General features: G+C 44.6%; 2 protein-coding genes across 8 annotated transcripts; one reads left to right on the top strand and one right to left on the bottom strand.

Annotated features, from left to right (window-relative positions):
- Positions 1-846: 846 nt before the first annotated feature.
- Positions 847-21,118, bottom strand: LOC132457656 (NLR family CARD domain-containing protein 3-like). 7 transcript variants are annotated; one of them, XM_060051931.1, is made up of 9 exons: positions 20,957-21,118; positions 20,235-20,331; positions 17,093-17,193; positions 8,811-10,575; positions 8,129-8,302; positions 7,471-7,644; positions 6,734-6,907; positions 6,511-6,557; positions 857-1,548 (listed from the first exon to the last, which is right to left on the bottom strand). In XM_060051931.1, the coding sequence occupies exons 2-9, from the start codon at positions 20,315-20,317 to the stop codon at positions 872-874; spliced, it is 3,195 nt and encodes a 1,064-aa protein (XP_059907914.1). In that variant the 5' UTR covers positions 20,318-20,331; positions 20,957-21,118; the 3' UTR covers positions 857-871. The 7 variants fall into 7 exon arrangements, with proteins under 7 accessions (XP_059907912.1, XP_059907914.1, XP_059907915.1 ...); XM_060051932.1 differs by having other exon boundaries at positions 20,235-20,323; XM_060051929.1 differs by lacking the exons at positions 20,235-20,331; positions 20,957-21,118 and having other exon boundaries at positions 847-911; positions 981-1,548; positions 17,093-17,889.
- On the top strand, positions 13,072-15,160 carry LOC132457657 (zinc finger protein 862-like). Its single transcript, XM_060051935.1, has 4 exons — positions 13,072-13,777; positions 14,115-14,386; positions 14,474-14,612; positions 14,711-15,160. The coding sequence occupies exons 1-4, from the start codon at positions 13,202-13,204 to the stop codon at positions 14,981-14,983; spliced, it is 1,260 nt and encodes a 419-aa protein (XP_059907918.1). The 5' UTR covers positions 13,072-13,201; the 3' UTR covers positions 14,984-15,160.
- Positions 21,119-22,709: the final 1,591 nt, after the last annotated feature.

The following is a 22,709-nucleotide window of genomic DNA, read 5'->3' as shown; positions in this document are numbered from 1 at the left end:
TCCAACCCCCACCCTCCACGCTAACCAATTGTCAGCGATCAGAACACTGACAGCATCATAGGCTATGCGGCTAATGTGAGCACTGTGGGGAAAAAGAGCCGATAATCACCCCCGGTTTTCGATAAGAAAGCAGCCAACGGGAATAGGCAGGGGTCTGGTTGAGGGGGGGGGGGGGGACTGATTGCTGCTCTCTCAGCCTTCGTGAGCTGGAGCTCTCCTTATCTCCCATGGAGATGAGTCATACCAGAGGGAGACAAGAGCATCTCCTGGACCGACTGCCGCGTTTTCTCTTTGGACGTGTTGACTGCGGCACGGTCTTGACAAATACAATGCTTATACTATTAGGATGTCGGAAATGAACAAGGGCCATCGGGATCCCGGGTTCATTTCTTTGTTTTGAATGGGCCTTTTTCGTCACAACCAAAAGACAAGAGCTGTAGTGTTGTCTAAATAAGGGGATTGCAGATAAAACACCTTGTCGTTCTGCTGTGGTGCAGCACTAGCTGGTGTTTGATGGACACGAGGATCATTTTAATAAACTTACAGATAACACTTGAGATATTTGTTATTTGTTTCTGTCACATTGTATATGATTATTCTGTTTCTGTGCCGTATACAGTGTAGCGCGCTATGTTGTACCGTACCAAAAGTGGAGGAACACCATTGTAGAGGATTATTTTTTTTATAATCAACATTCAGAAAACCTATCCGTATACAATAATAACAATTTCAATTTTTTTATTATTGATGAAGAAAATATCATACATATCCGTATATAGTATCAGTGATAAATATTAGCAGTGATCACACACACACACACACACACACCCCTGAGGCCCCCCCCAGAGCCCAGGGAGGAGGTCCTGTGTGTCTATAACCGACACAGAGACACTGAGGAGCCGACCCCCGACCTGGGGGCCCCGGAGGGAGACTCTGAGGAGTCGACCCAGGGGGTAGGCACTGAGGATTCGAACCCCGACCTGGGGGTCCCGGAGGGAGAATCTGAGGAGTCCTCCAATCTTTTGAACACCCCTAACCAGAGCCCAGGGAGGAGGTCCTCCTGGGTGAAGGAGGAGCAGAAGGTGTGGAGGTGTGTCAGTGTGTCTGAGGACCCTCCTCCACCTGGGGAAACTCTGTAGAAGGACAGAGAGCCAGCAGGCCGGTCCAGATACACTCCTACTCTGGTGGAGCCAGCGGGGCGGAGAGGGAGGACTGACTCTCTACCGTTGTACCGGGCAGAGTAACCATCTTCAAAACAATAAAGACTCCAGGACTTGTTGTTCCCTCCAAGCCAGCTGTCATCACCCCCTCCTCTCCTTGTGATTCCTCTGTATGTCACTCCTATATCAACACCTCCTATCCTCTCTACCTCCCAGTAACAGCGGCCAGTCAGAGCCTCTCTACCCAACACCTGGGGCTGGAGGTCAAATCTCTCTGGGTGATCCGGATACGACTGGTCCTCTCCAACCACCATCACCTTCCTGTTGTCCTCAGACAGAGAGAGTCGTCTGTAGGCCGTGTTGGAGTCCAGTGTGAGTTCACAGGCATCTGAGGAAGAACCAGACATGATGAGCTGCCCCAGGGGGGAGGGGGGGGTCATGTGATGCAACCCAGTCGCCAAGAAAAAACGTTGACGGTGTACGTTTCCATGAACACTGGAGACGTACTATTACAACGTAAAAACAGCGTGTTATACCTACAGTATCCACGCGTGCCGCTGTGGAGGGGGGTTTCGGGGTTTGGGTTTCACGGCTTTCGCGGCAAATTGTGGACACGATTGTTTAGGGGGGGGGGAGGTAGACTGTTGTTGACCGGGGAGGGGGGGGGGAGACACGTTTGTTGAGGGGGGGGGGACGACACGATTGTAGGGGGGGGGGGGGGAACACGTTAGTTGAAGGGGGACGACGACGACGACACGTTTGTTGAGGGGGGGGGAGACACGTTTGTAGGGGGGGGGGGGGGGGCACGCTCGACAACGAGAGTTGGTTTTTATTGAACGCTCGACAACGAGAGTTGGTTTTTATTGAACGAGACTTCAACACGGAACAGCTGCACGAAACGATGGTCACGTCACTCTCGGTGACGGTGTCGACAACAATGAACACACGAACAATGTTAATAGAACAACACACAACCACAAAACATCCCGAACCCATCAACCCCACTTAATCCTAACAACAAAACAAGTTAACAAAAGCCCCATTTGTCAACTGACAACCCCAATTCCCAGAATCCCCCGCGGCTCCGGAACACGGCGTAGCTTATATTAATCTTTATTATCCGAATGGGAAATGCAATATTTTAGGACAGATACACCATTAAACGCATTTCTAATGACATTTCTAGCGAGAAATGTACATTTTCCTTACATAATCTTCAGTCAGTGAATGTGTATGATCTTTATTAATCTTTATTATCTGAATGGGAAATGCAATATTTTAGGACCGATTCACCGTTAAACGTGTTTCTAATAACATTTCTAGCGAGAAATATACTTTTTACTTGCATAATCTTCAGTCAGTGATTGTGTCTGATCTTTAGTTTTATAGTTATTAGGATTTGATCGGATCGCTCGCATGTTTCAACGTCAGGTTGTTAGGCTGCTTTTGCTAAACTAGCAGCTCACGTGCTTCCTGCGTTTGTGTTATTAAACTGTTACTTTATGTAACTTTTAATGATATCATCTTGTTAGAAACACGTATATCTGAGAGGCAACCCAGTCGCCAAAAGCATACGTTGACAGTGTACGTTTCGTGCACACTGGATTACGTCGCATTTCAACATAAAATAGCGTGTTATACACACACACACGCACGCACACACACACACACACACACACACACACACACACACACACGCACACGCACGCACAGACACACACAGACACACACAGACACAGACACACACACACACACACACACACACACACACACACACACACACACACGGTGCATTTCGCTGCTAAAACAACAACAACAAAATATTCCCTCAAATATTATTACTAAAGAACCGTTTTCCAAAGAACGAAATGTAAACCAATGCATTCTGAATGGGAGTGTTTCTCCGATTTTTCCATGCTACACAGAACGAAATGTAAACCCATGCAAATAAAGACTTCATGGTCATAATAATTTAAATATCATTAATCTCCAATCTCCACATTAAAGAGTGTGTTGGGTGGTATTCTATTTTTTTCAACGGGGCTGGTGCCGTCTCCTTTTGACCTTTTGACCCCAGACTTCTGGGGGAATAGCTGAATCAATTCATTAGTCAATCAGAAGCATGTAAATATCTTCCCGTGGCGTAGGAGAACGAACAAGGTGTCCTTCAACATCTACGCTTCCAGGCGATTGCAACGGTGCCACACATGAGCATATTCGAACATGTTTAATGGTAGTAATTAGCTGTCGAAATTGGAGGCCTTAATCAATAATGAGCAGCTATTGATTTGCTTCCCGATAAAAAATTGAGACAAATGACATGTTATTTAGCATCTACACGTTGAGCTGAGTCCAATGACACCAAGCATGACACTCTAGCTAATGGTAACATGTATTTTACATGGTACACCTAGGTCTAGGACATGATCTCGGTGTAGCAAGAGGGCGAGCTTGATCTCATTGGACTCAGCTTAACGTGTAGATGCTAATTAACATGTAATTTGTCAAAAATCTCCATCGGGAAGCAAATCTATAGCTGGTCATTATTGATAAAGGCCTCCAAAATCGACAGCTAATTACTACCCCGAAACATATTCAAATATGATCATGTGTGGCACTGTTGCAATCGTCTCGAAACGTAGATGTCAAAGGACACCTTGTTTGCCCTGTTGCACGACCGGGAAGATATTTTCATACTTCTAATGGATTGATTCATATTTTAAGGTTCTCAGAGTGAGACTTTAAGCGGCTGCAGCAGAAGTGTTGAGACGAAAGATGATATCAAGACATTAATAGAATATTCCCATTCACATTATGATTCTTCGTCATAACATCCGACCAAACATCCTTTACATTCACCGAGCGAAGATTATGAAAGTCCAGGCCCCCCCTTCCTGCACTCGGGGTCCGACCGGGCCAAGTTTCGGTGCGGGGGTCCCAGTTAGGCCCTAGAATATGGTATTCAAATTTCAGGGCGGTAGGACCTTCCTATCTCAAAAACTGTTTTTCCACCACATTCTGAACCATTAGGTCTCGCAGGCAACACTTCTGAAGGGGCTTTGTCCAAATGACAGTCCATTTGGGAAAACTTTTTTTCTCTATGGGCTAGAACTACAAATCTTGGATATGTCGTTCTCGGGGCCCCGGGAAATGTGTATAAACATTTTAGCATCCCTAGCTATCTCGAAAAGGCCGGAAAAGGGGCGTGACCTCCAACAGTACAGTCAATGTACATAAGACAGAGGTTAGTTTCTAGGCCCCATTTTTTGCGAGATGGAGGTGTACATTTGTGGCTTAATGTGTGTAGACACAGCTGGCCTGTGGCCACGTCTTTGAAGTCTGGGGTCAAAAGGTCAAAAGGAGCCGGCACCACGCCGCATATGAGATAACAAAAAGTGAATCTGTATTTCTCTCATAACATTTTGTCATTATTGAATAGAGGCCTGATTCTCAGATATGCATGTTGGACTGTTAGGGTATAGGTCTGGGAAGAACTTCAGGCCAAAATCTTGCAAGCGAGCCGCTGGGTGCAGGTGCAACGAGATGGAGCACTTGCTGAGTCATTTCCTGTAGGGCTGGAGCCACAGGTTGAAGCGTATGCGTCCTTTGAAACCCCCTTTGATATATAAGAGACCCCAAGGTACAGTTTACTTAAATGTTCTCGCCTCAGTCACCTATTGCATCACTTCCTTTAGGGCTTCGGCCTCCTAATTGATCATTGTAGTATAATTGAATGCCCTCTTTCATATTATATGATACTTCCACCACTGGGACGTGGCAACAACTCTCCAAATCCATATGGGGAGGGGGGGGGACAGTAGGGGTGTACACTAGACATAAATAGGAAGCAAACTCAGGAGAAGGAATGACCTCTCACAAATATTTATTGAATAAATTGTTTCAAATAACCCTGCCTCGTTAAATCAATGAACTTGGTGTTTTGCTTTAAAAAATAGGTTATAGAAGAAGTCTAAACTGCAGAAAATAAAAACATCCAAGCTGCCTTTTAAGGATACCTCGGAATATCTGTCTATTTTTTAACCGTCGGACCCCAGTTTACGACAAAAACAACACAATTTACGGCAGCTCCTTTGCCGCGTGGTTTTTAGAGCCATGTAAGGATTAGAGGGGGCGGTCGATAGCAACCACCATAGCAGCATGACGGTCAAGTGACTGGATGCAGCCCCGTTGAAAAAAATAGAATACCACCCAACACACTCAGGAGATGAATGATATTTAAATTATTATGACCATGAAGTCTTTATTTGCATGGGTTTACATTTCGTTCTGTGTAGCATGGAAAAATCGGAGAAACGCTCCCATTCAGAATGCATTGGTTTACATTTCGTTCTTTGGAAAACGGTTCTTTAGTAATAATATTTGAGGGAATATTTTTTTGTTGTTGTTTTAGCAGCGAAATGCACCGTGTGCGTGTGTGTGTGTGTGTGTGTGTGTGTGTGTGTGCGTGTGCGTGTGTGTGTGTGTGCGTGTGTGTGTGTGTATAACACGCTATTTTATCAACAAACGTGTCTCCCCTCCCCGGTCAACAACAGTCTACCTCCCCCCCCCCCCCCTAAACAATCGTGTCCACAATTTGCCGCGAAAGCCGTGAAACCCAAACCCCGAAACCCGCCTCCACAGCGGCACGCGTGGATACTGTAGGTATAACACGCTGTTTTTACGTTGTAATAGTACGTCTCCAGTGTTCATGGAAACGTACACCGTCGACGTTTTTTCTTGGCGACTGGGTTGTGTGATGTTATAGTTACACAATTGTTACATTAAGTTTCATTATAGTCCGGGACCAGGGCCGGGACCGGGATCGGGACCAGGACATGATGAGTTGCTGAACCATTCCTCATCATCATCATCATCAGCTTTAGAAATATTTGTGAACATTGGTGAGTGGCTGTCCCATGCAAACATTGAAGCCTAGAAAAATTTATAAACTAAATCCACTACCGTAATATTTACACGACATACACATATTATGCATCAAAACGTTCAGCATGATGAGGTCATTGCTCCTATGGAATATTTAAGCTATAGTCAACATACTTTTCAAGATATTAGACTTTGCAAGGTTCCGATACACATCCATTGTAATCCACCTGTGTAAACAACAGACTGAACCAGCTGAGCTCACATACAGGCTGGATACTAACTGTTGATACCATAGACCTGGTTCATACATTCTATATATAGATATGTACAAATACGTACACACACCTATAACAAACATACGAGACATAGTCCACATGTGAATGACCGGACGTCACCTCCTGCTGTGTGGATGGACTTTCCATCTCAATAGTGAGTGTGTGTTGTGATGAATCAAACGGACACTTACACTTCTTTAGAGCTGGTTTCAGCCTCAACACACCACCGTGCTCCACACTGGGGGGGAAACAAAGTGAGAGCAGCATGTTGAAACATTCACCTTCATCATCTGCTGTCTCATCACGTTCTACACAACATGAGTTACAGCTGCCTCTTCAAACCACTTCATCTAGCAGCAGCTTGAATCCTTGAAGTAGACTTTGTCCCTGAGTGGTGAGCTGTCCTCTCCATACCTGAGAGTGTCCAGTCTCCAGCGTGGATCCTCCAGTCCAGCAGAGAGCAGCGCAGCTCCAGAGTATCCTGGGTGATTGTAGCTCAGGTCCAGCTCTCTCAGATGGGAGGGGTTGGAGCTCAGAGCTGAGGCCAGAGAAGAACAGCCTTCCTGTGTGACCAGGCAGCCAGACAAGCTACACACACACACACACACACACACACACACACACACACACACACACACACACACACACACACACACACACACACACACACACACACACACACACACACACACACACACACACACACCATTTATTGTATCTGGTTGAGAGCAGTTTGTACTAAATAAACCACATTTATAAAGTGTATTTATTCCATTTGGAGGACAAGTTTTATTGATACTTCATGGAGACAAAGCTGTGTCACCCTGAGAGTCTGAGAACAGGAAGAGGAAGTGGGGAGATGACATCATCACAGACAGCAGAAGTTCCTTCACTTGGATGTGAAACAGGATCTTAAACAAATGCTCCTTTCTCAATAGCTACACCTCAATGAGATATTGTTCAGTTAGAGTCAGGAGAAGTCTGCTGTGTTCTGCTGTGGTACGCTAAGAACGTTTCTTCACAGGTTCTAACATTGTGTAAAACCAGGGAGTGTTTTGTCAGCAGAGAAAGAGCAACGTAAATGCATCAGGCAGGAGCAGCACTTACTGGAAGCTAGAATAACCAGTTTGAAGAAGAGGCTGACAACTGACCTGAGAGTTTCCAGTGTACAGTGTGGACTCCCCAGTCCATCAGAGAGCAGTTTCACTCCTGAATCCTTCAGATCATTGGTACTCAGGTCCAGCTCTCTCAGACTACAGGAGTTGGAGCTGAGAACTGATGCCAGAGCTTCACAGCATCTCTCTGACAGATGACAGCTATTGAGCCTTCACCCAAAATAAACACAACCCGTTAGGAACTGTAGTTAAATTATAGGAGAATTATAACCAGTTTTTTTAAATACATGAAATAACAAATAATATGAATAACCTGGATCTTAAAATATCAAGACTAAGATTTCACACGGATGTTAAAATTATCAAACAAAAATTATCATTATACTTCACTTAAACTTACAGTTTTATTAATAGGTAGTTATTACATTTATTAAACAACTCTAAACCACACTTTACTGTCTGACTACATGATAATCAGAATAACATCCTATGCAACATACACATTATACCATCATTAACAAACTAAGAATATAATGTGTACCTAAACTGTCATGCCAACAAAAATATAAATATGTTGAGTTATTCTTATGAAAAAAATGTATTTATGACCTAACCTTTCTGGGTGTAAATCTGTTAAATGTCTTCTGATATTGAACCTTTTGGTGTTATTGTTTGACCATTGAGTAAAACTGACCTGAGAGTTTCCAGTGTACAGTGTGGACTCCCCAGTCCAGCAGAGAGCAGCTTCACTCCTGAGTCCTGCAGATCATTGGTACTCAGGTCCAGCTCTCTCAGACTAGAGGAGTTGGAGCTGAGAACTGAGGCCAGAGCTTCACAGCATCTCTCTGACAGATGACAGCCATTGAGCCTTCACACAAAATAAACATGTTAGGAACTGTAAAATAACATAAACCTTTAAGTTATTCAATAAGGAATTGAATTAGTTTAACAAAAAATACTAAATAATTAGGTGTATAAAAGTTCATTATATATTCAATGTGAAATGATAAATAGTTCTTTAGTTGAGATTGAAAATGTTTTTAAATGTGTGGATTAAACGATGTAAGTCGCTTTGGATAAAAGCGTCCGCTAAATGCCCTAATTGTAAATTGTAATTGCAAATGAAAACTACTTTTATGTTCTATTGTTCTGAATATTCTCTTATGTGTACTGTAATACACGTTAATGGACACCTACAGAGATGTTTTGTATATTATTCTATAACTTAACTTAACTTTATTCAGTTGTGAGTAGAATAGTAAAACATGTTGTTAGGAATTTACAGGGATCTTTTTTGCATATTATTTTAACCTTATATTTTAGTTTTATGTATATTGTGTAGTGTATATTGTAATACATGTTAATAGTGAACCTACAGAGATGTTTTAGAGGCTTTGACCACTGGCAGCAGCCTCAGAAGACCCTCCTCTGAAGCAGAGTATTTCTTCAGGTCAAACACGTCCAGCTCCTCTTCTGATGTCAGTAGGATGAAGGCCAGAGCTGACAGTTGAGCAAGAGAGAGAGATTCTCCGGAGAGACTTCCTGATGTCAGGTAATGTTCGATCTCCTTCACTAGAGAACGGTCGTTCAGCTCATTCAGACAGTGGAACAGATTGATGCTTCTCTCTGGAGAGAGATCTCCATCTATCTTCTCCTTGATGTAAGACACTGTTTCTGTATTGGTCAGTGAGCTAGTTCCTGTCTGTCCCAGCAGACCTCGTAGGACAATCTGATTGGTCTTCAGAGAGAGGCCCAGGAGGAAGCGGAGGAACAAGTCCAGGTGTCCATTCTCACTCTGTAAGGCCTCGTCCACAGCATTCTGGTAGAGGAGGAGGAGTTTATTTTCCCCAGAGCGCAGAGTGATACCAGTGTCGATGAAGAACAGAAAGACATAAAGAGCAGCCAGAAACTCCTGGATGCTCAGATGGACAAAGCAGAACACCCTGGCCTGGTACATCCCAAACTCCTCTTTAAAGATCTGGGTGAACACTCCTGAGTACACTGAGGCTGCTTTGATGTCGATGTCACACTCTTCCAGGTCTGCCTCGTAGAAGATCAGGTTGCCTTTCTCCAGCTGGTTAAAAGCCAGTTTTCCCAGAGAAACGATGATCTCCCTGCTCTCTGAACTCCAGTGTGGATCTGTTTCAAATCTCCCAGGGTACTTCCTGTCCCCCTGTATGGACTGAACTCTCAGGAAGTGGCTGTACATCTGAGTCACGGTCTTGGGCATCTCTTCTCCTCTCTTGGATGTTTTTAAGATGTTCTCCAGAACTGTAGCAGTGATCCAACAGAAGACTGGGATGTGACACATGATTTGGAGGCTTCGTGATTTCTTGACGTGTGAGATGATTGTGTTGGCCAATGCCTCATCTCTGAATCTCTTCCTGAAGTACTCCTCCTTCTGTGAGTCGGTGAACCCCCTCACCTCTGTCACCCTGTCAACACACTCAGCAGGGATCTGATTGGCTGCCGCAGGGCGTGTGGTTATCCAGATGCGAGCGTAGGGAAGCAGGTTGCGCCTGATGAGGTTTGTCACCAGCACGTCCACTGAGGTGGACTTTGTGACATCAGTCCAGATCGGGTTGTTCTGGAAGTTCAGAGGAAGTCGACACTCATCCAGACCATCCAAGATGAAGACAACGTGGAATCTGCAGATTTCTGCTTCTTTGGTCTCAATAAAGAAGTGATCAAGAAGTTCCACCAAGCTATACTCTTTCTCTTTCAGCAAATTCAGCTCTCTGAAAGTGAGGAGAAATGTGAAGTTTATGTCACGGTTGGCTTTGCCTTCAGCCCAGTCCAGAGTGAACTTTTGTGTTAAGACGGTTTTACCAATGCCGGCCACTCCAGTTGTCATTATTGTCCTGATTGGTTCATCTGGTTTATCTTGTCCAGGTAAGGGTCTAAAGATGTCCACACATCTGATTGGTGTTTCCTTCATGGCTGGTTTCCTGGAAGCTGTTTCAATCAGTCTGACTTCATGTTCCTGGTTGACCTCTCCACTGCCTCTCTCTGTGATGAAGAGCTCTGTATAGATCTCATTCAGAGGTCTTTGCTCTCGTTGTGTGATTCCCTCATCCAAACTCCACAACTTCTTCTTCAAACGAGACTTCAATTTAGTTTGGCACTCGACAGCAGCAGATTCTAAATGAGGAAGAAAAACAGAATACATCAGTTGGTGGATGGTGACATCAGTGGAACTAGGTCAATATTTCCTGTTAAATGATCAACTTTATGATATTTAGTGGCTTCATTACTTGTGGTCGGAGAAGCTGGTCGTGACAAGGACTGCACGGTACAGATTAGGGTTGGGCGATCTCTAAGCTTTCATCGTCCGATTGCGCCCCCTAGAGATCGCCGATAGTTGATCTGATCGTCGTCAATATCTCCGTTTCAGTTAACGCTGAATGCATCTACTCCTTTCTACTACTTTCAGTTGGTTTCATTGAAGCCGTCTGGTCAACCTGTAACTCAGGGCTGTACAGTGCGAGCATTTTACTCGCATATGCGCCTAAAAATAGATTGTGCGAGTAGAAAAAATAAAAAGGGCGCACGGGTGCGAGCAGGATTTCAACCCTTTCATTAGCTTTTTGATCCTAAAATAAATTCATACAAAGTGGATCAAAGTAGAGTACAATTTTCTCGCATCTCTAGCCTATACAAATCGACATTTTCACACCTGGAAAACACAGAACTCTCATGATGACACGCGATCACGTCGCCCAGCTCGTTGCGGCGACTTTACATTGAATGTCAATACGCGTCGCCCGGCCATCCCCGAGCGGCTCGGTAGTCCACACCAGGCGGCGCGACACGGCGATTCACCGGCCCATGGAAGTTTATATTTTTTCAACTTTTGCGGTGTGTGTGTACAAGAGGGGAAGTAGTTTCTCCAGCGGTACCGCTTCTGTCTACCGCGGAGTCTGGCGGCAGGTAGATGCAGTAGACGCGGCGCAAGCTGGGCGGGGTGATCTCGGTGTGAACATGCGCATTGTTATCAGTCGTAGTCGGGATACTCGATCGTAGCGGGAACGTTTGAAAAATGAAGAGCATCGAGTCGTATTTTCGAAAAAATCAAAGTGGTGGAACCAAGAAGGGAGAGGACATCGGTGAGAGAAATGTGAGAGAAAATGTGGAATCTGGGACTGACAGTGTCGAGCCAGAGGAGATGGCAACAGCTAGCGTTAGCACCGACAGTGCTAGCAAGGTTTACAAGTTTAAATCTGATTGGATAAAACTCTTCCCTTGGCTAGAGTTTGAGAACAACCTCATGTTCTGTAAGTATTGCAAAGGGCAGAAGCAGGCAGGTAATTCAGCATTTGTGACTGGAAACCCCCATTTAAAAAAAGATGGTGTAACAAAACACAACCACTCCAAGCGGCACATCACCTGCAGAGACAGTTACATGATGCGACAAAACAAACCAGCCTTGACGGTGACCGCAGCCCTGGACAGGCAGGTGATGTTTTCCGAGGTGGAGATGAGGAGGCAGCTAAAGATCAAAATGAACATCGCCTACTTCATCGCCAAGGAGGAAGAGCCATTTGTCAAGTTTGGGCCACTTATCACACTGCACAAGAAGAACGGTGTTGATATCAACCCAACCTATGACAACCATGTCAGGTAATATTTTCCAATAATAATAATAATAGTAACCTTGTATTTATAAATATAGCGTTTTTCGAAAACAAAGCAATGTAATGATATTCTGGCATGTGTATAACTACCATTTATGATAAGTAATGTAATTGCATGTGATGTGATGTCAGTCATGTTATGTAACTGTATGTGTAGCTTAGTACATGTGTATATGGCATGTAGTATGCCAGGCTATTTATGTTATATTAGTATTTCTTGACCCCAGTCCCAGGGAGATCAGCGGTTGTTCTGCAACACTGCTTATGGGGATCTAATAAAACCATAAACTATAAGCGCTTTACAACAGTGTTCTCATTCATACAGGTGTGCAGAAATGATTGGACAAGTTGCCGATCTCTTGAAAGAGAGCCTAGCTGCTAAGCTGAGAACAGCAAAGCACCTTGCAGTTCTCATTGATGGAGACACTGACATATCAAACACTGAGTGTGAGATTGTCTACGTGCGCCTGGTGGAGGGTGGGAAGCCAGTCACTCTCCTCGTTGGACAACAGACCCTCGAACACTCCCATGCCATTGGTAGGTGGTCACTGTCTAGCAGCTAGATAGTAACCTTTATTTTTGTATAGTTTCATAAATGCATAATTGAGTCACTATCTTGTTTGTTTTAAGGCTACAAAAGTCTTATTGTTTTTGTGTTGTCCTTCAAGGTGTTCTGGATGCAACCAAGGCTGCATTCAATGCAGTTTGCCCAGAGGACGATGGAGGGTCATGGATGAAGAAGCTGATCAGCTTCGGGGCAGATGGTGCCGCAGTGAATATGGGCCACCGCGGAGGAGTGATTGCTCTCCTGCAAAGAGAGGCAGGGGAGTATATTATCCCTATCCACTGCATGCCTCACAGGTTTGTAACTGAAAAAATTGGTTATGTGGCAGCAGACATACATGCACATTTGTCACATGCGTGTGTGCACACACACCCTAAATTATTTGTCACAGCTTTTCCCCCCCTATATTTTGGCTTTCACAGACTAGAGCTGGCAATCCTAACCCTCCAGAAGACAGAACCAATGGTGTGCCAGGTGTACGATCTTCTGCATCTCGTGTGGAAGACCTACCACTTCAGCGGAAAGTCCAAGAGAGAGCTCAATCAAATAGGGAAAGAGCTTGGCGTGGATGTCTGCACACCATCTACCGTCAAAGGGACACGCTGGATCCCCCATGTCCACAGGGCTCTCAAAGTGTTCCTGCGACATGGAGCAGAAAAGGACCTCGCCACAGACCATGGCCAGTACTCCATTGTCCTGCAGCACATGGAGCACCTGGCTGTTGCAGGTACAGTGGAGGTTCAAGGACGGGCAAAGAAGGTCAGTTTTACGCAATACATTAAGTAAAAAAAATAGATTTAAGTCAAATGACATTTCAGACTTGAATAGTTGGCAGGTGAGGAGGTGGCTAGGAATACAACACTTATTTTGTGTTGATCTACTCACTACTACACAGGTAAAGAGAGGAATGGAGAATGCACTTTTTTGTGTATTCTGCCATTTTCTCGCTGACATGTTCGAGGAGCTGTCTACACTTAGCCTCACCCTGCAGAGAAATGACCTGATCCTCCCCCAAGCCATGTCAGAGCTGAGGAAGACTGTGACAAGACTAGACGGACTTAAGTCTAGGGCAAAGTCAGGAGGCATGCTGGAGAAGATCCAGACCACGCTTGCTCAGCATGGAGATGATGAGTGCAGATTCCAGGTTAGGATGAGTTTGTTAGGATCTAAGGGAAACAAATGTTTCGAGGAGAAATGTGAGAATCAGTCACTGTATGAAAATTAGTGTAGGTCTATTCAGTTTAAAGATTTGGAGAAATGCAGTCTTTAAAACAATTTTGTGTGTGATTGTGTGTCACAATTGTTAAGTTGTTTATATTTTATTGTTATCATTTATGTTCTGCCATTGACTGTCGCTTATTCATCTGTTTATTTTTATTAATATCATTTTATTGTTATATGCTTTGGCAATATAAGCACTGTCTTGTCATGACAATAAAGCTATTTAAATTAAATTGAAATTGTGTGTCTCTCTCTGAAAGGGAATACCACTGAAGGGGAATCTGACAGGTCTCACAGACCTCACCCATCCCCAGCTGAAGAAGCACATGGAGGCGGCCATCAACATTGGTGTGACTGAGCTAAAAGCCAGGTTTGGTGGGCTCCTGAATGATGAGGCTGAAGTCAAGACCCAGGTTCAGGCCTTCAAAGTCTTCAACCATGACACATGGCCAGATGACCTGGGCAGCCTTCTGACCTTTGGTGATGGTGATGTGGCAGACCTGGTGAGGCATTTCAGAGAGCCTCTTGAGAGGTAAGAATGTATTTGGCACTGCTGTGCCCTGTGATGCGAACAATGATGTCTGGGTATTTGCTAACTCCCTCTGTTAAATCTCTACAGATCAGGGTGTGACCTGGCGGCTGTTCAGGACGAGTGGCAGGGACTGAAGATTTTGGTCAGTCAAAGCTTCAAGGACAAGTCCTACAGTGGCCTGTGGGAGACAATGCTCACCAAGGAGCCATACAGGGAGGATTACAAGGTAAGCAAACACTGCTGAGTGTTTGTATCCTGCATTGCCCTCCTCCTATTATTGGTGGTTATAGATGAGATAAGTAAGGCCTTTCTTGATCCCAATAGAACATACTGGAGTTGGTGCAGCTGATGTTAGCACTGCCCATTTCAGCTGCTCAGTGCGAGAGGGGCTTCTCTGCACAAAACCGTATAAAGAGCTCCAAAAGAAGCAGCCTTGCAGTCTCCACCACCGAAGACCTCATGAGGATCACCCTGGAGGGGCCAAGTCTTGAGGACTATGATCCAAGTCCTGCTGTGGACCGCTGGATGAACTCAGCCAAGCGTGCCAGGCGACCTGACTACAAAAAATTGTGGGACAGAGATATTCTCTGCGTTTAATTGCAGTAGGCCTTATGATGGCACTGTGGTATATGTTTAATGTGTGTTACTGATTTGACTGTTAATAATAAAATTGTGTTATTTAAAAAATTTCATAGTGCTCCTAAATCTTTTCTGTGCTCCTAAATTTTTTCATTTAGGAGCACCTGTGCTCCTAGTGAAAAAGCTAAGCGTACAGCCCTGTAACTAATTCAATTTTCCACCGTTTACCTTCAGTCAAACCATTGAACAAATCTGTACACTTCAATCGTCAATAATATCAAAAACGAAATTTTGATAGCTTTTATACCTTTTTCAGAATACACAGTTTTAGTTTCTGACCGGCATAGTTTTCAGTTGCTCTCATTGATTTCCGAGTGTGAGGACATTCAGGCACACATACACACACACGCAATAGCTCCGCCATATAGGCGCGTTTACATGGAAACCTCTGATCGATTAGTAGTGGAAGAAAAGCTCAATCGATATAATTTTTTTTCATATACACGCCTCAACTGGAATACAATTCTCTGATCGGAATAGAATTCCATGCGGAATAGAAGAGGTGGTGAAGAGATAGAAGAGATGAATAGAAGAGATGGCATCAGCAGCTGTAGTAGTTAGCAATTGGTCCGTCTGTACAATTATGCACACCGAACTAGACCGCTGTCAAGGAAAGTTAATTTTTTGCCTGATTCACGTTTTTCTTATCACTCTGCAAGTCGTCCACACACACACACAATGGCTCCGCCATTGTCTCAAGACACACACACACCCAAAGTTTTTCAAAGTGACATGCAGCAGAGTGTGATGTCATTTCGCCGTGCGAGCAGATCAGTAGGTTTCGAGCCCCTCCCCTCTCCTCTCCTCCCCTCTCTCTCCTCCTCCTCCTCTCCTCCTCTCTCCTCCTCCTCCTCTCTCCTCCTCCTCCTCCTCTCTCCTCCTCTCCTCTCCTCCCCTCCCCTCCTGCTCCTCTCTCCCTCCTCCTCCTCTCCTCTCCTCCTCCTCCTCTCCCCTCCCCTCTCCCTCCTCTCCTCTCCAAACCATTTAACCTGATACCCCTACATATCTGGACTAAACCATTTAACCTGATACCCCCACAATAACCCTTCATATCTGGACTAAACCATTTAACCTGATACCCCTACATATCTGGACTAAACCATTTAACCTGATACCCCCACAATAACCGTTCATATCTGAACTAAACCATTTAACCTGATACCCCCACAATAACCCTACATATCTGGACTAAACCATTTAACCTGATAACCCCACAATAACCCCTCACATCTGGACTAAACCATTTAACCTGATACCCCCACAATAACCCTTCATATCTGGATCAAACCATTTAACCTGATACCCCCACAATAACCCTAGATATCTGGATCAAACCATTTAACCTGATACCCCCACAATAACCCTACATATCTGGATCAAACCATTTGACCTGATAACACCACAATAACCCTACATACTGTATCTGGATCAAACCATTTAACCCCCGAGAGGAAAGATATCTCCACAATGAAGTTAAAAGACAATTACCTAGTCTGAAAATAACAAATAAGAGTGTCATATTATTTTTCTAAAATTAGAATTTCTCTTGTTGTTAGGGCCAATTTATTCTTAGTTTTATTTTATTGAAAATGACCTCCCCCTGCTGGCACTTTTATGTTGGTTTGAGATGCCTCCTGGAACTCAATATAGGTAGACAGGATGTGAGGCAAATTAGGGGACTGCATTAGGAAAACACCAGCCACGGTTGGGAGAAATTTTTTACGAATATATATTTTTTACGAATACGAACACGAATACGAATAAGAATTGCCTATGTGAATTATTTACAAAGATACACGCTGGAATATAACCTTTTCGTTTGCATTTACAGTGAAACCCGCGTACACCTTGGAAAATATATTTTTTGTTATAGTTAGAAGGACAAGAGGTCCTATTTTCGTTGTAATTAGATTATGTTTGATTGAACTGGATTGTGTGTCTGAAATACCCCCTCGGCGTCTTGAAAGAAGGTAGGACAAGCTGCCGAAACACCTGTCTTCAAAGTAAAAGTCTCTTCTGCCCTTCAAAATAATAGTCTCCTCTGTCTTCAAAGTAAGAGTCTCTTACCGCCCCACAGTGTGTCGGCCAGTTCCTTCTGGTTCATCTCCAGCTCTGTTTGATGCTGCTCTACAGACTGAGCACTGGTAACCTTTGACCGCTCCTGATGTCTGTGGAGAACACACACACACACACACACACACACACACACACACACACACACACACACACACACACACACACACACACACACACACACACACACACACACACACACACACACACACACACACACACACACACACACACACATTTTTCCAGACTTGTAAACATCAGTATCAGTAAGGTCTGATAACAACCAACATGTCTCTTTTATCGTCTGTTTGAAACTCCTACCTCTTCTCTCTGGAGGGCCGTCCATCTTTAAAGTTATCAGGTATAGCCATAGAGCAGTCACTCTTCATGGAGACACAGCTGGGTCCAGGGGAGACTGCTCTCTGATGCCTCCTTCTGAAAAACAAACACCATCTGGAAGTTAGGATTTGTGGATATCGTTTCGTCATCATTTATTGCAGGACTACCCAACTTACTATCTCATGACTTTCCATTACAATAATATTTCTATGATTTTTGAAAAAAGGGGAGCTGAAAAATGAAGTATTATGGTATTTAAGCACTAACATGTTGACATAAAAACACACTAAGTACCCTTCATACTGTGCATTAGGGCTTTGACTCCGAACTTCGTTATTCAAATATAATTTGAATATCAAAAAATAAATCTAAATTCGAACGAATATTAGGCAACCCTTAATATTGGAACCTGTTATGGGCCGAGAGGGAGAGACGTCGGAGAACCCGACGCAGTCTATTCATAATATAATGACCACGGAAGAGGCAGTAGCTGCGTTTCCATCTAAAAGGTGATGTGAATCTTTAGAAAGTTCGCAAAAAAGTAATTCGAATTAGGTGCGTTTCCATCAAGTGGTTGTAGCGGAATAGGGTGACGACGTTACACGTTGATGTCGGCAGGGTTGCCGGTCGTTATGCGGAAATCTGAAAGACAGTCAGTCCTGTGTGTTCAAAGTTCGCTACGTCACAGCTGTTTCGAAAAGTGTGTTTCCATCTCCCATTTTGCGAATTTACTCTCTTTCGCATTTCTCAAAAACCATCTCAAGCGAGCGGATAAACCTTTTTGCGAATTAGAGGATTTTTATGCGAATGTTGGTGTTTCGATACTTAATAATAATAATAATAATTCGATACTTCAAAGTTCGCATGAAATCAGGGGGATGGAAACGCACCTATTGAATGAAGTATTGATTAGGCAGCGATTTATTAGAAACCTAATAAACCGTTGGAACACGCAAGACCGGTAACCATAGCAACGAGGTAAACAAACCTTGCGAAGCCCAATCCAGGTCTTACTAGCCGCGTTTACATGGCACATCTGATCCGCATAGATTTCTATGCGTCATAGATCTGTTCCTAAAATGTGATCCTAATGTACAGTATACATGGCAGTAACAAAAGTGTCCGTTATGTCTCTCGCGCACACCTGACACATCTCTGGACCGGCGGCGACATAATGGATGACTTATCACTATCGGGGATTTTAAATTTGATTTTAATGAAAGCACAGCAGGAGAGAGCTTTTCTCTGCCTGCTCCTTCAATTAAGAAGGAGGACAGCGCAGCAACGTCAATTTCTCGTCAGATCTTTATATTTACCCTAAGCTCCGCCGCAAACAAGAGGAATTTGGATGCGAGTCCGCAGCCAAGACTGGTGGGAGAGAGTGGTCTTACGGGAATTTAGTGACCAGGAATCCTCGAAGGTCCAATTGCGCACTACTGCAGCTGCCATCTCTCTAAGTTAAGAAGTATTTTAACGTTCAGCCTGCCAAAGTACTAGTAGTAGCCTACTCATTTACAGTTATCTCGGACACGCGCGACACGTCATTAATAAACACCCATGTCCCGTCGCTTAGCAACCGGACACGCTTACCGGACTACTTTTACGGAGTGATAACAAAGACGTGAATCAGGCAATAAATCCACTTTCCTTGACAGCGGTGAAGTTCGGTGTGCTTAAAAGTACCGACGGAGCTCAGTGGACCAATTGCGAACTACTGCGGCTGCTCTAAGTTAAACCCCAATCTATTCGGAATAAGTGTATACATGGCGATTAAAACGGACTACACCACTTCTTCTATTCGGCATAGAATCTATGCCGAACAGATAATTGTATTCCGAATGAGGCGTATACATGATCATTTTCTGTTCCGAATAGAAATCTATGCGGAACAGATGTGTCCATGTAAACGCGGCTACTGAAGGAATTTAATGGTCAAAATATTATGAACAAATATTTGAATATATTCGAATATTAATATTAATAAACAAACAAACTTCGAATAGGATTTTTGGGCAAAAGTCAAAGCCCTACTGTGTATAGAGTGTTGATGCACAATGTGTTTAGCTAACATAGAAAATAGAGCAGTCAGTTTCTGCATTTCTACACAGACCTGTGTTGTTCTTCACGGATAATTTTCAACAAATCACTTCACCTCCAAGGATAAATTCAAACTGATTCAATGAATGGGCCGTTTGAAAGACATTGAACCTTTAAAATTAAACATGTAAAGTCTGCTACAAGTCTTCTTAATATTAATTTAATCCATACGATTGCTGGGTCCAGGGGAGTCTGCTCTCTGCTGCTGCTCTGGGCTTCAACGCATGCATACTTTTTTTTAGAAAAAGTTGGATTAGTTTTGAGCCACTCCAGTCTGTTTGAAACTCCTCCCTCTCGTCTCTTGAGGGCCGTCCATCTTTAAATTCAGGAAGTTTATCCATAGAGCAGTAACTCTTCATGGAGACACAGCTGGGTCCAGGGGAGTCTGCTCTCTCCTGCATCCTTCCATAAAACAAACACCATGTGGAAGTTAGGATTTGTGGATATCGTTTCGTCATCATTTATTGCAGGACTACCCAACTACTATCTCATGACTTTCCATTTCAATAATATTTCTATGATTTTTGAAAAAATGGGAGCTGAAAAATTAAGTTATTATGGTAAGTCTGCTCTCTGCTGCTGCTCTGGCCTTCAACACACACACACACAGCTGTTACTCAGACTAATGATGGAGTCATGATGTATCACTGCTGAGCTCCGAGATGGACAACAGTCACAGACAGAGAGATACTCTTCTTACCTCTTAGCTATGCTCCGGCGGCCATGTTCCCCAGACAGAGTGGTCTTAGAGGTAGGACCCCCCTCCACTCTCTCCTCATCCATACTAGACTGGAGACCTGGACACAAACACAACTCATCCATCACTTCATTTGCCTTCTGAACTTTAGCTGTTTATTGAGAGATCATTGTGACTGCGTCACACTATGGACGTCATAGACCGTCTATGAACCCCACAACATAACCACACTGCCCTCACTACAGTACAGATGTGTACAGCAGATGAGAACTGAGAGATGAGAATTAAACACCTTGGAGACTGTAACTGTGCTTAACACGAAAAATATATACAAAAGACTTAAAAAATGCATTGTTGTAAAATTGAAAAAGTAAAGAACGTTTGAATAATTTCTCTACTGGAACAAAGTCTGAATTCTGTCACTTTACTGAACCACAGATCCCAACGAATGTCTTTCTTTCCCTCTATGGCCCAAGCTGTGGTTAGACCCACAGGAACCCCCCTGTGAAAGTGGTACAGTCCAGCAACAGTCTGGCCTGTCGCTACTGGTCGCTACGTACAAACACATAAATATTGAACGCAGTGTTCAGTTCATCACACGGGTCAGAAAAGCAGTGAAACGTGAACTAACGTTGTAGCCTATTCTCTACAGTAAACTCATTATTATACACCAGTAACCTAAAGACAATATAAACGGTAGTAAACTGTCTTTTATCTTTTCTTACCTTATCTAATTTAAATGCGTCCCATACGGTATAAAGTTATACAAGAATAAATGTAAGGGAAGAAACGGAGATTAAAGTGTTCATAAAACAAGTTAATCAGGTGAAAGGTTTTCCAAGCGGAGAAAGAAAGGCTCCTTGCTGAGACAGAAGTTTTAGATGAGGAAGTAACCGAGCTGAAGTGGTTTGACTGGAGCCGCACCTCTCAGCGCGGGTCACGTGTTTTCTGGGAAATCGAAAGCTACAAAGAGCGCGCGCGCACACACCACACACACACACACACACACACACACACACACACACACACACACACACACACACACACACACACACACACACACACACACACACACACACACGAACACACCCTTCCTTTCCACACCTGTTGGAATCCAAGATCTCCATTAAAACGGAGACGGCCCCTCCCTTCCTCACCTCACTACGTACCCCTCACATCTGCCCTCCCCGCCAACAGGCCTGTGTGAACACACCCATTAAATTGGTTTCCCTTGCTTGCCTGCGGGGAGGAGAGTGACAAGGCAAAGAGCAGAGGAAGAGATGTAGAAAAAAAAGAACAGGAAACCTGGATGATGTGCATTTTGGGGGGATGGGGGGGGGGAGGACGGCTGACAGGGAAAACAGTCCCGGGTGTAATATCACGGCTGTTTGGTCTGCTTAAGCTCCAATTTCCACCGGGGTCCAACCCGCTGATGTGTTTCAGACACAGTCCATTTGGAGGGATAAATGATTAGGGTTTAAGTGCCCGGCGAGGCTTTCGACGTTGGGACTTTATTCCCCGGGGGGAGACATTCTGTCCTAAAACGTGTGTCAATGCGGTGTGTCATCTCCCGAATTCGTGTTTTTGTCTATGTGTCCCGCTCGTATCGATACCAAATTCCACTACGTTAGCCACGGCCTTCACCGCCCCGCTGTCCCTGACGTCCCCCTCAGCGACCGGCAACAGGAGCTGGATCCAAGCCAGGAGAAGTCAAACGTTGAGACAAAGACGGAATAGCACCAGCCCCTCCCCCACCCTACCCCAGGCCCATTGCCCCCCCCCCCCCCCGCCGTGAATCACAGGTCAGGTGTACACGACCGGCGGTGCCGTCGCCGGGCACCCTCTCGGTGAGGGCTAGCCGGTAGCCGTGTTCCATATCCTCGTGTCCTCGTGTTCTTCATCTTCTGCAGCAGACCAGGTCCCTCCAGTCCATTGCCTTCCAATTAAAGCGGGTCGTTAAAAAAAAAAAAGGCCGCTGTGCTCGTTGGACGCCTCGTTCTGGCGGCGGGCCAGGAAAGCCCTGGCTCTGTCGAGAAAAAGATTAGACTGCGACCGTGAGACCGGTGCTGGAAGCCCGGCCGGGACAGAGGGCTCACGCCGTGGGGGGTGGGGGACGGGGGGGGGGGGGGGCGCAGGGTGGCTGGGATCGGAGACGGCTGCTCCATTGTGTCCGATGGGTCCCAAACGACATCAAAATCCTTGTTTCCGTCTCCTTCCGTACAGCTCTACATATTCAAGGTGAGACACTCTTTCATACCAGACCATGGTGGATCAAAAAGACAAATTGTTTGTTTGCACACAACGATCGTTCGACATTGGAAAGCTTTCTAAGAGAAAGTGTGTGTCGCTTAACCTCGCTCTCTCCCTCTATCTCTGTAGACATTGTATGGCAGTGTTTGCAACCACTTTTTGCTATTGTTTGCTCGGCTGTTGAACCTTGAGGCGGATGATTTTGTGCATTTGCTTTTTCCGCCCGAC

This window comes from Gadus macrocephalus, chromosome 5, assembly GCF_031168955.1.
Source record: "Gadus macrocephalus chromosome 5, ASM3116895v1".
Classification (NCBI taxonomy): domain Eukaryota; kingdom Metazoa; phylum Chordata; class Actinopteri; order Gadiformes; family Gadidae; genus Gadus; species Gadus macrocephalus.
Note: the sequence above shows the minus strand (reverse complement) of the source record. Positions and strands in the feature narration are given on the sequence as shown.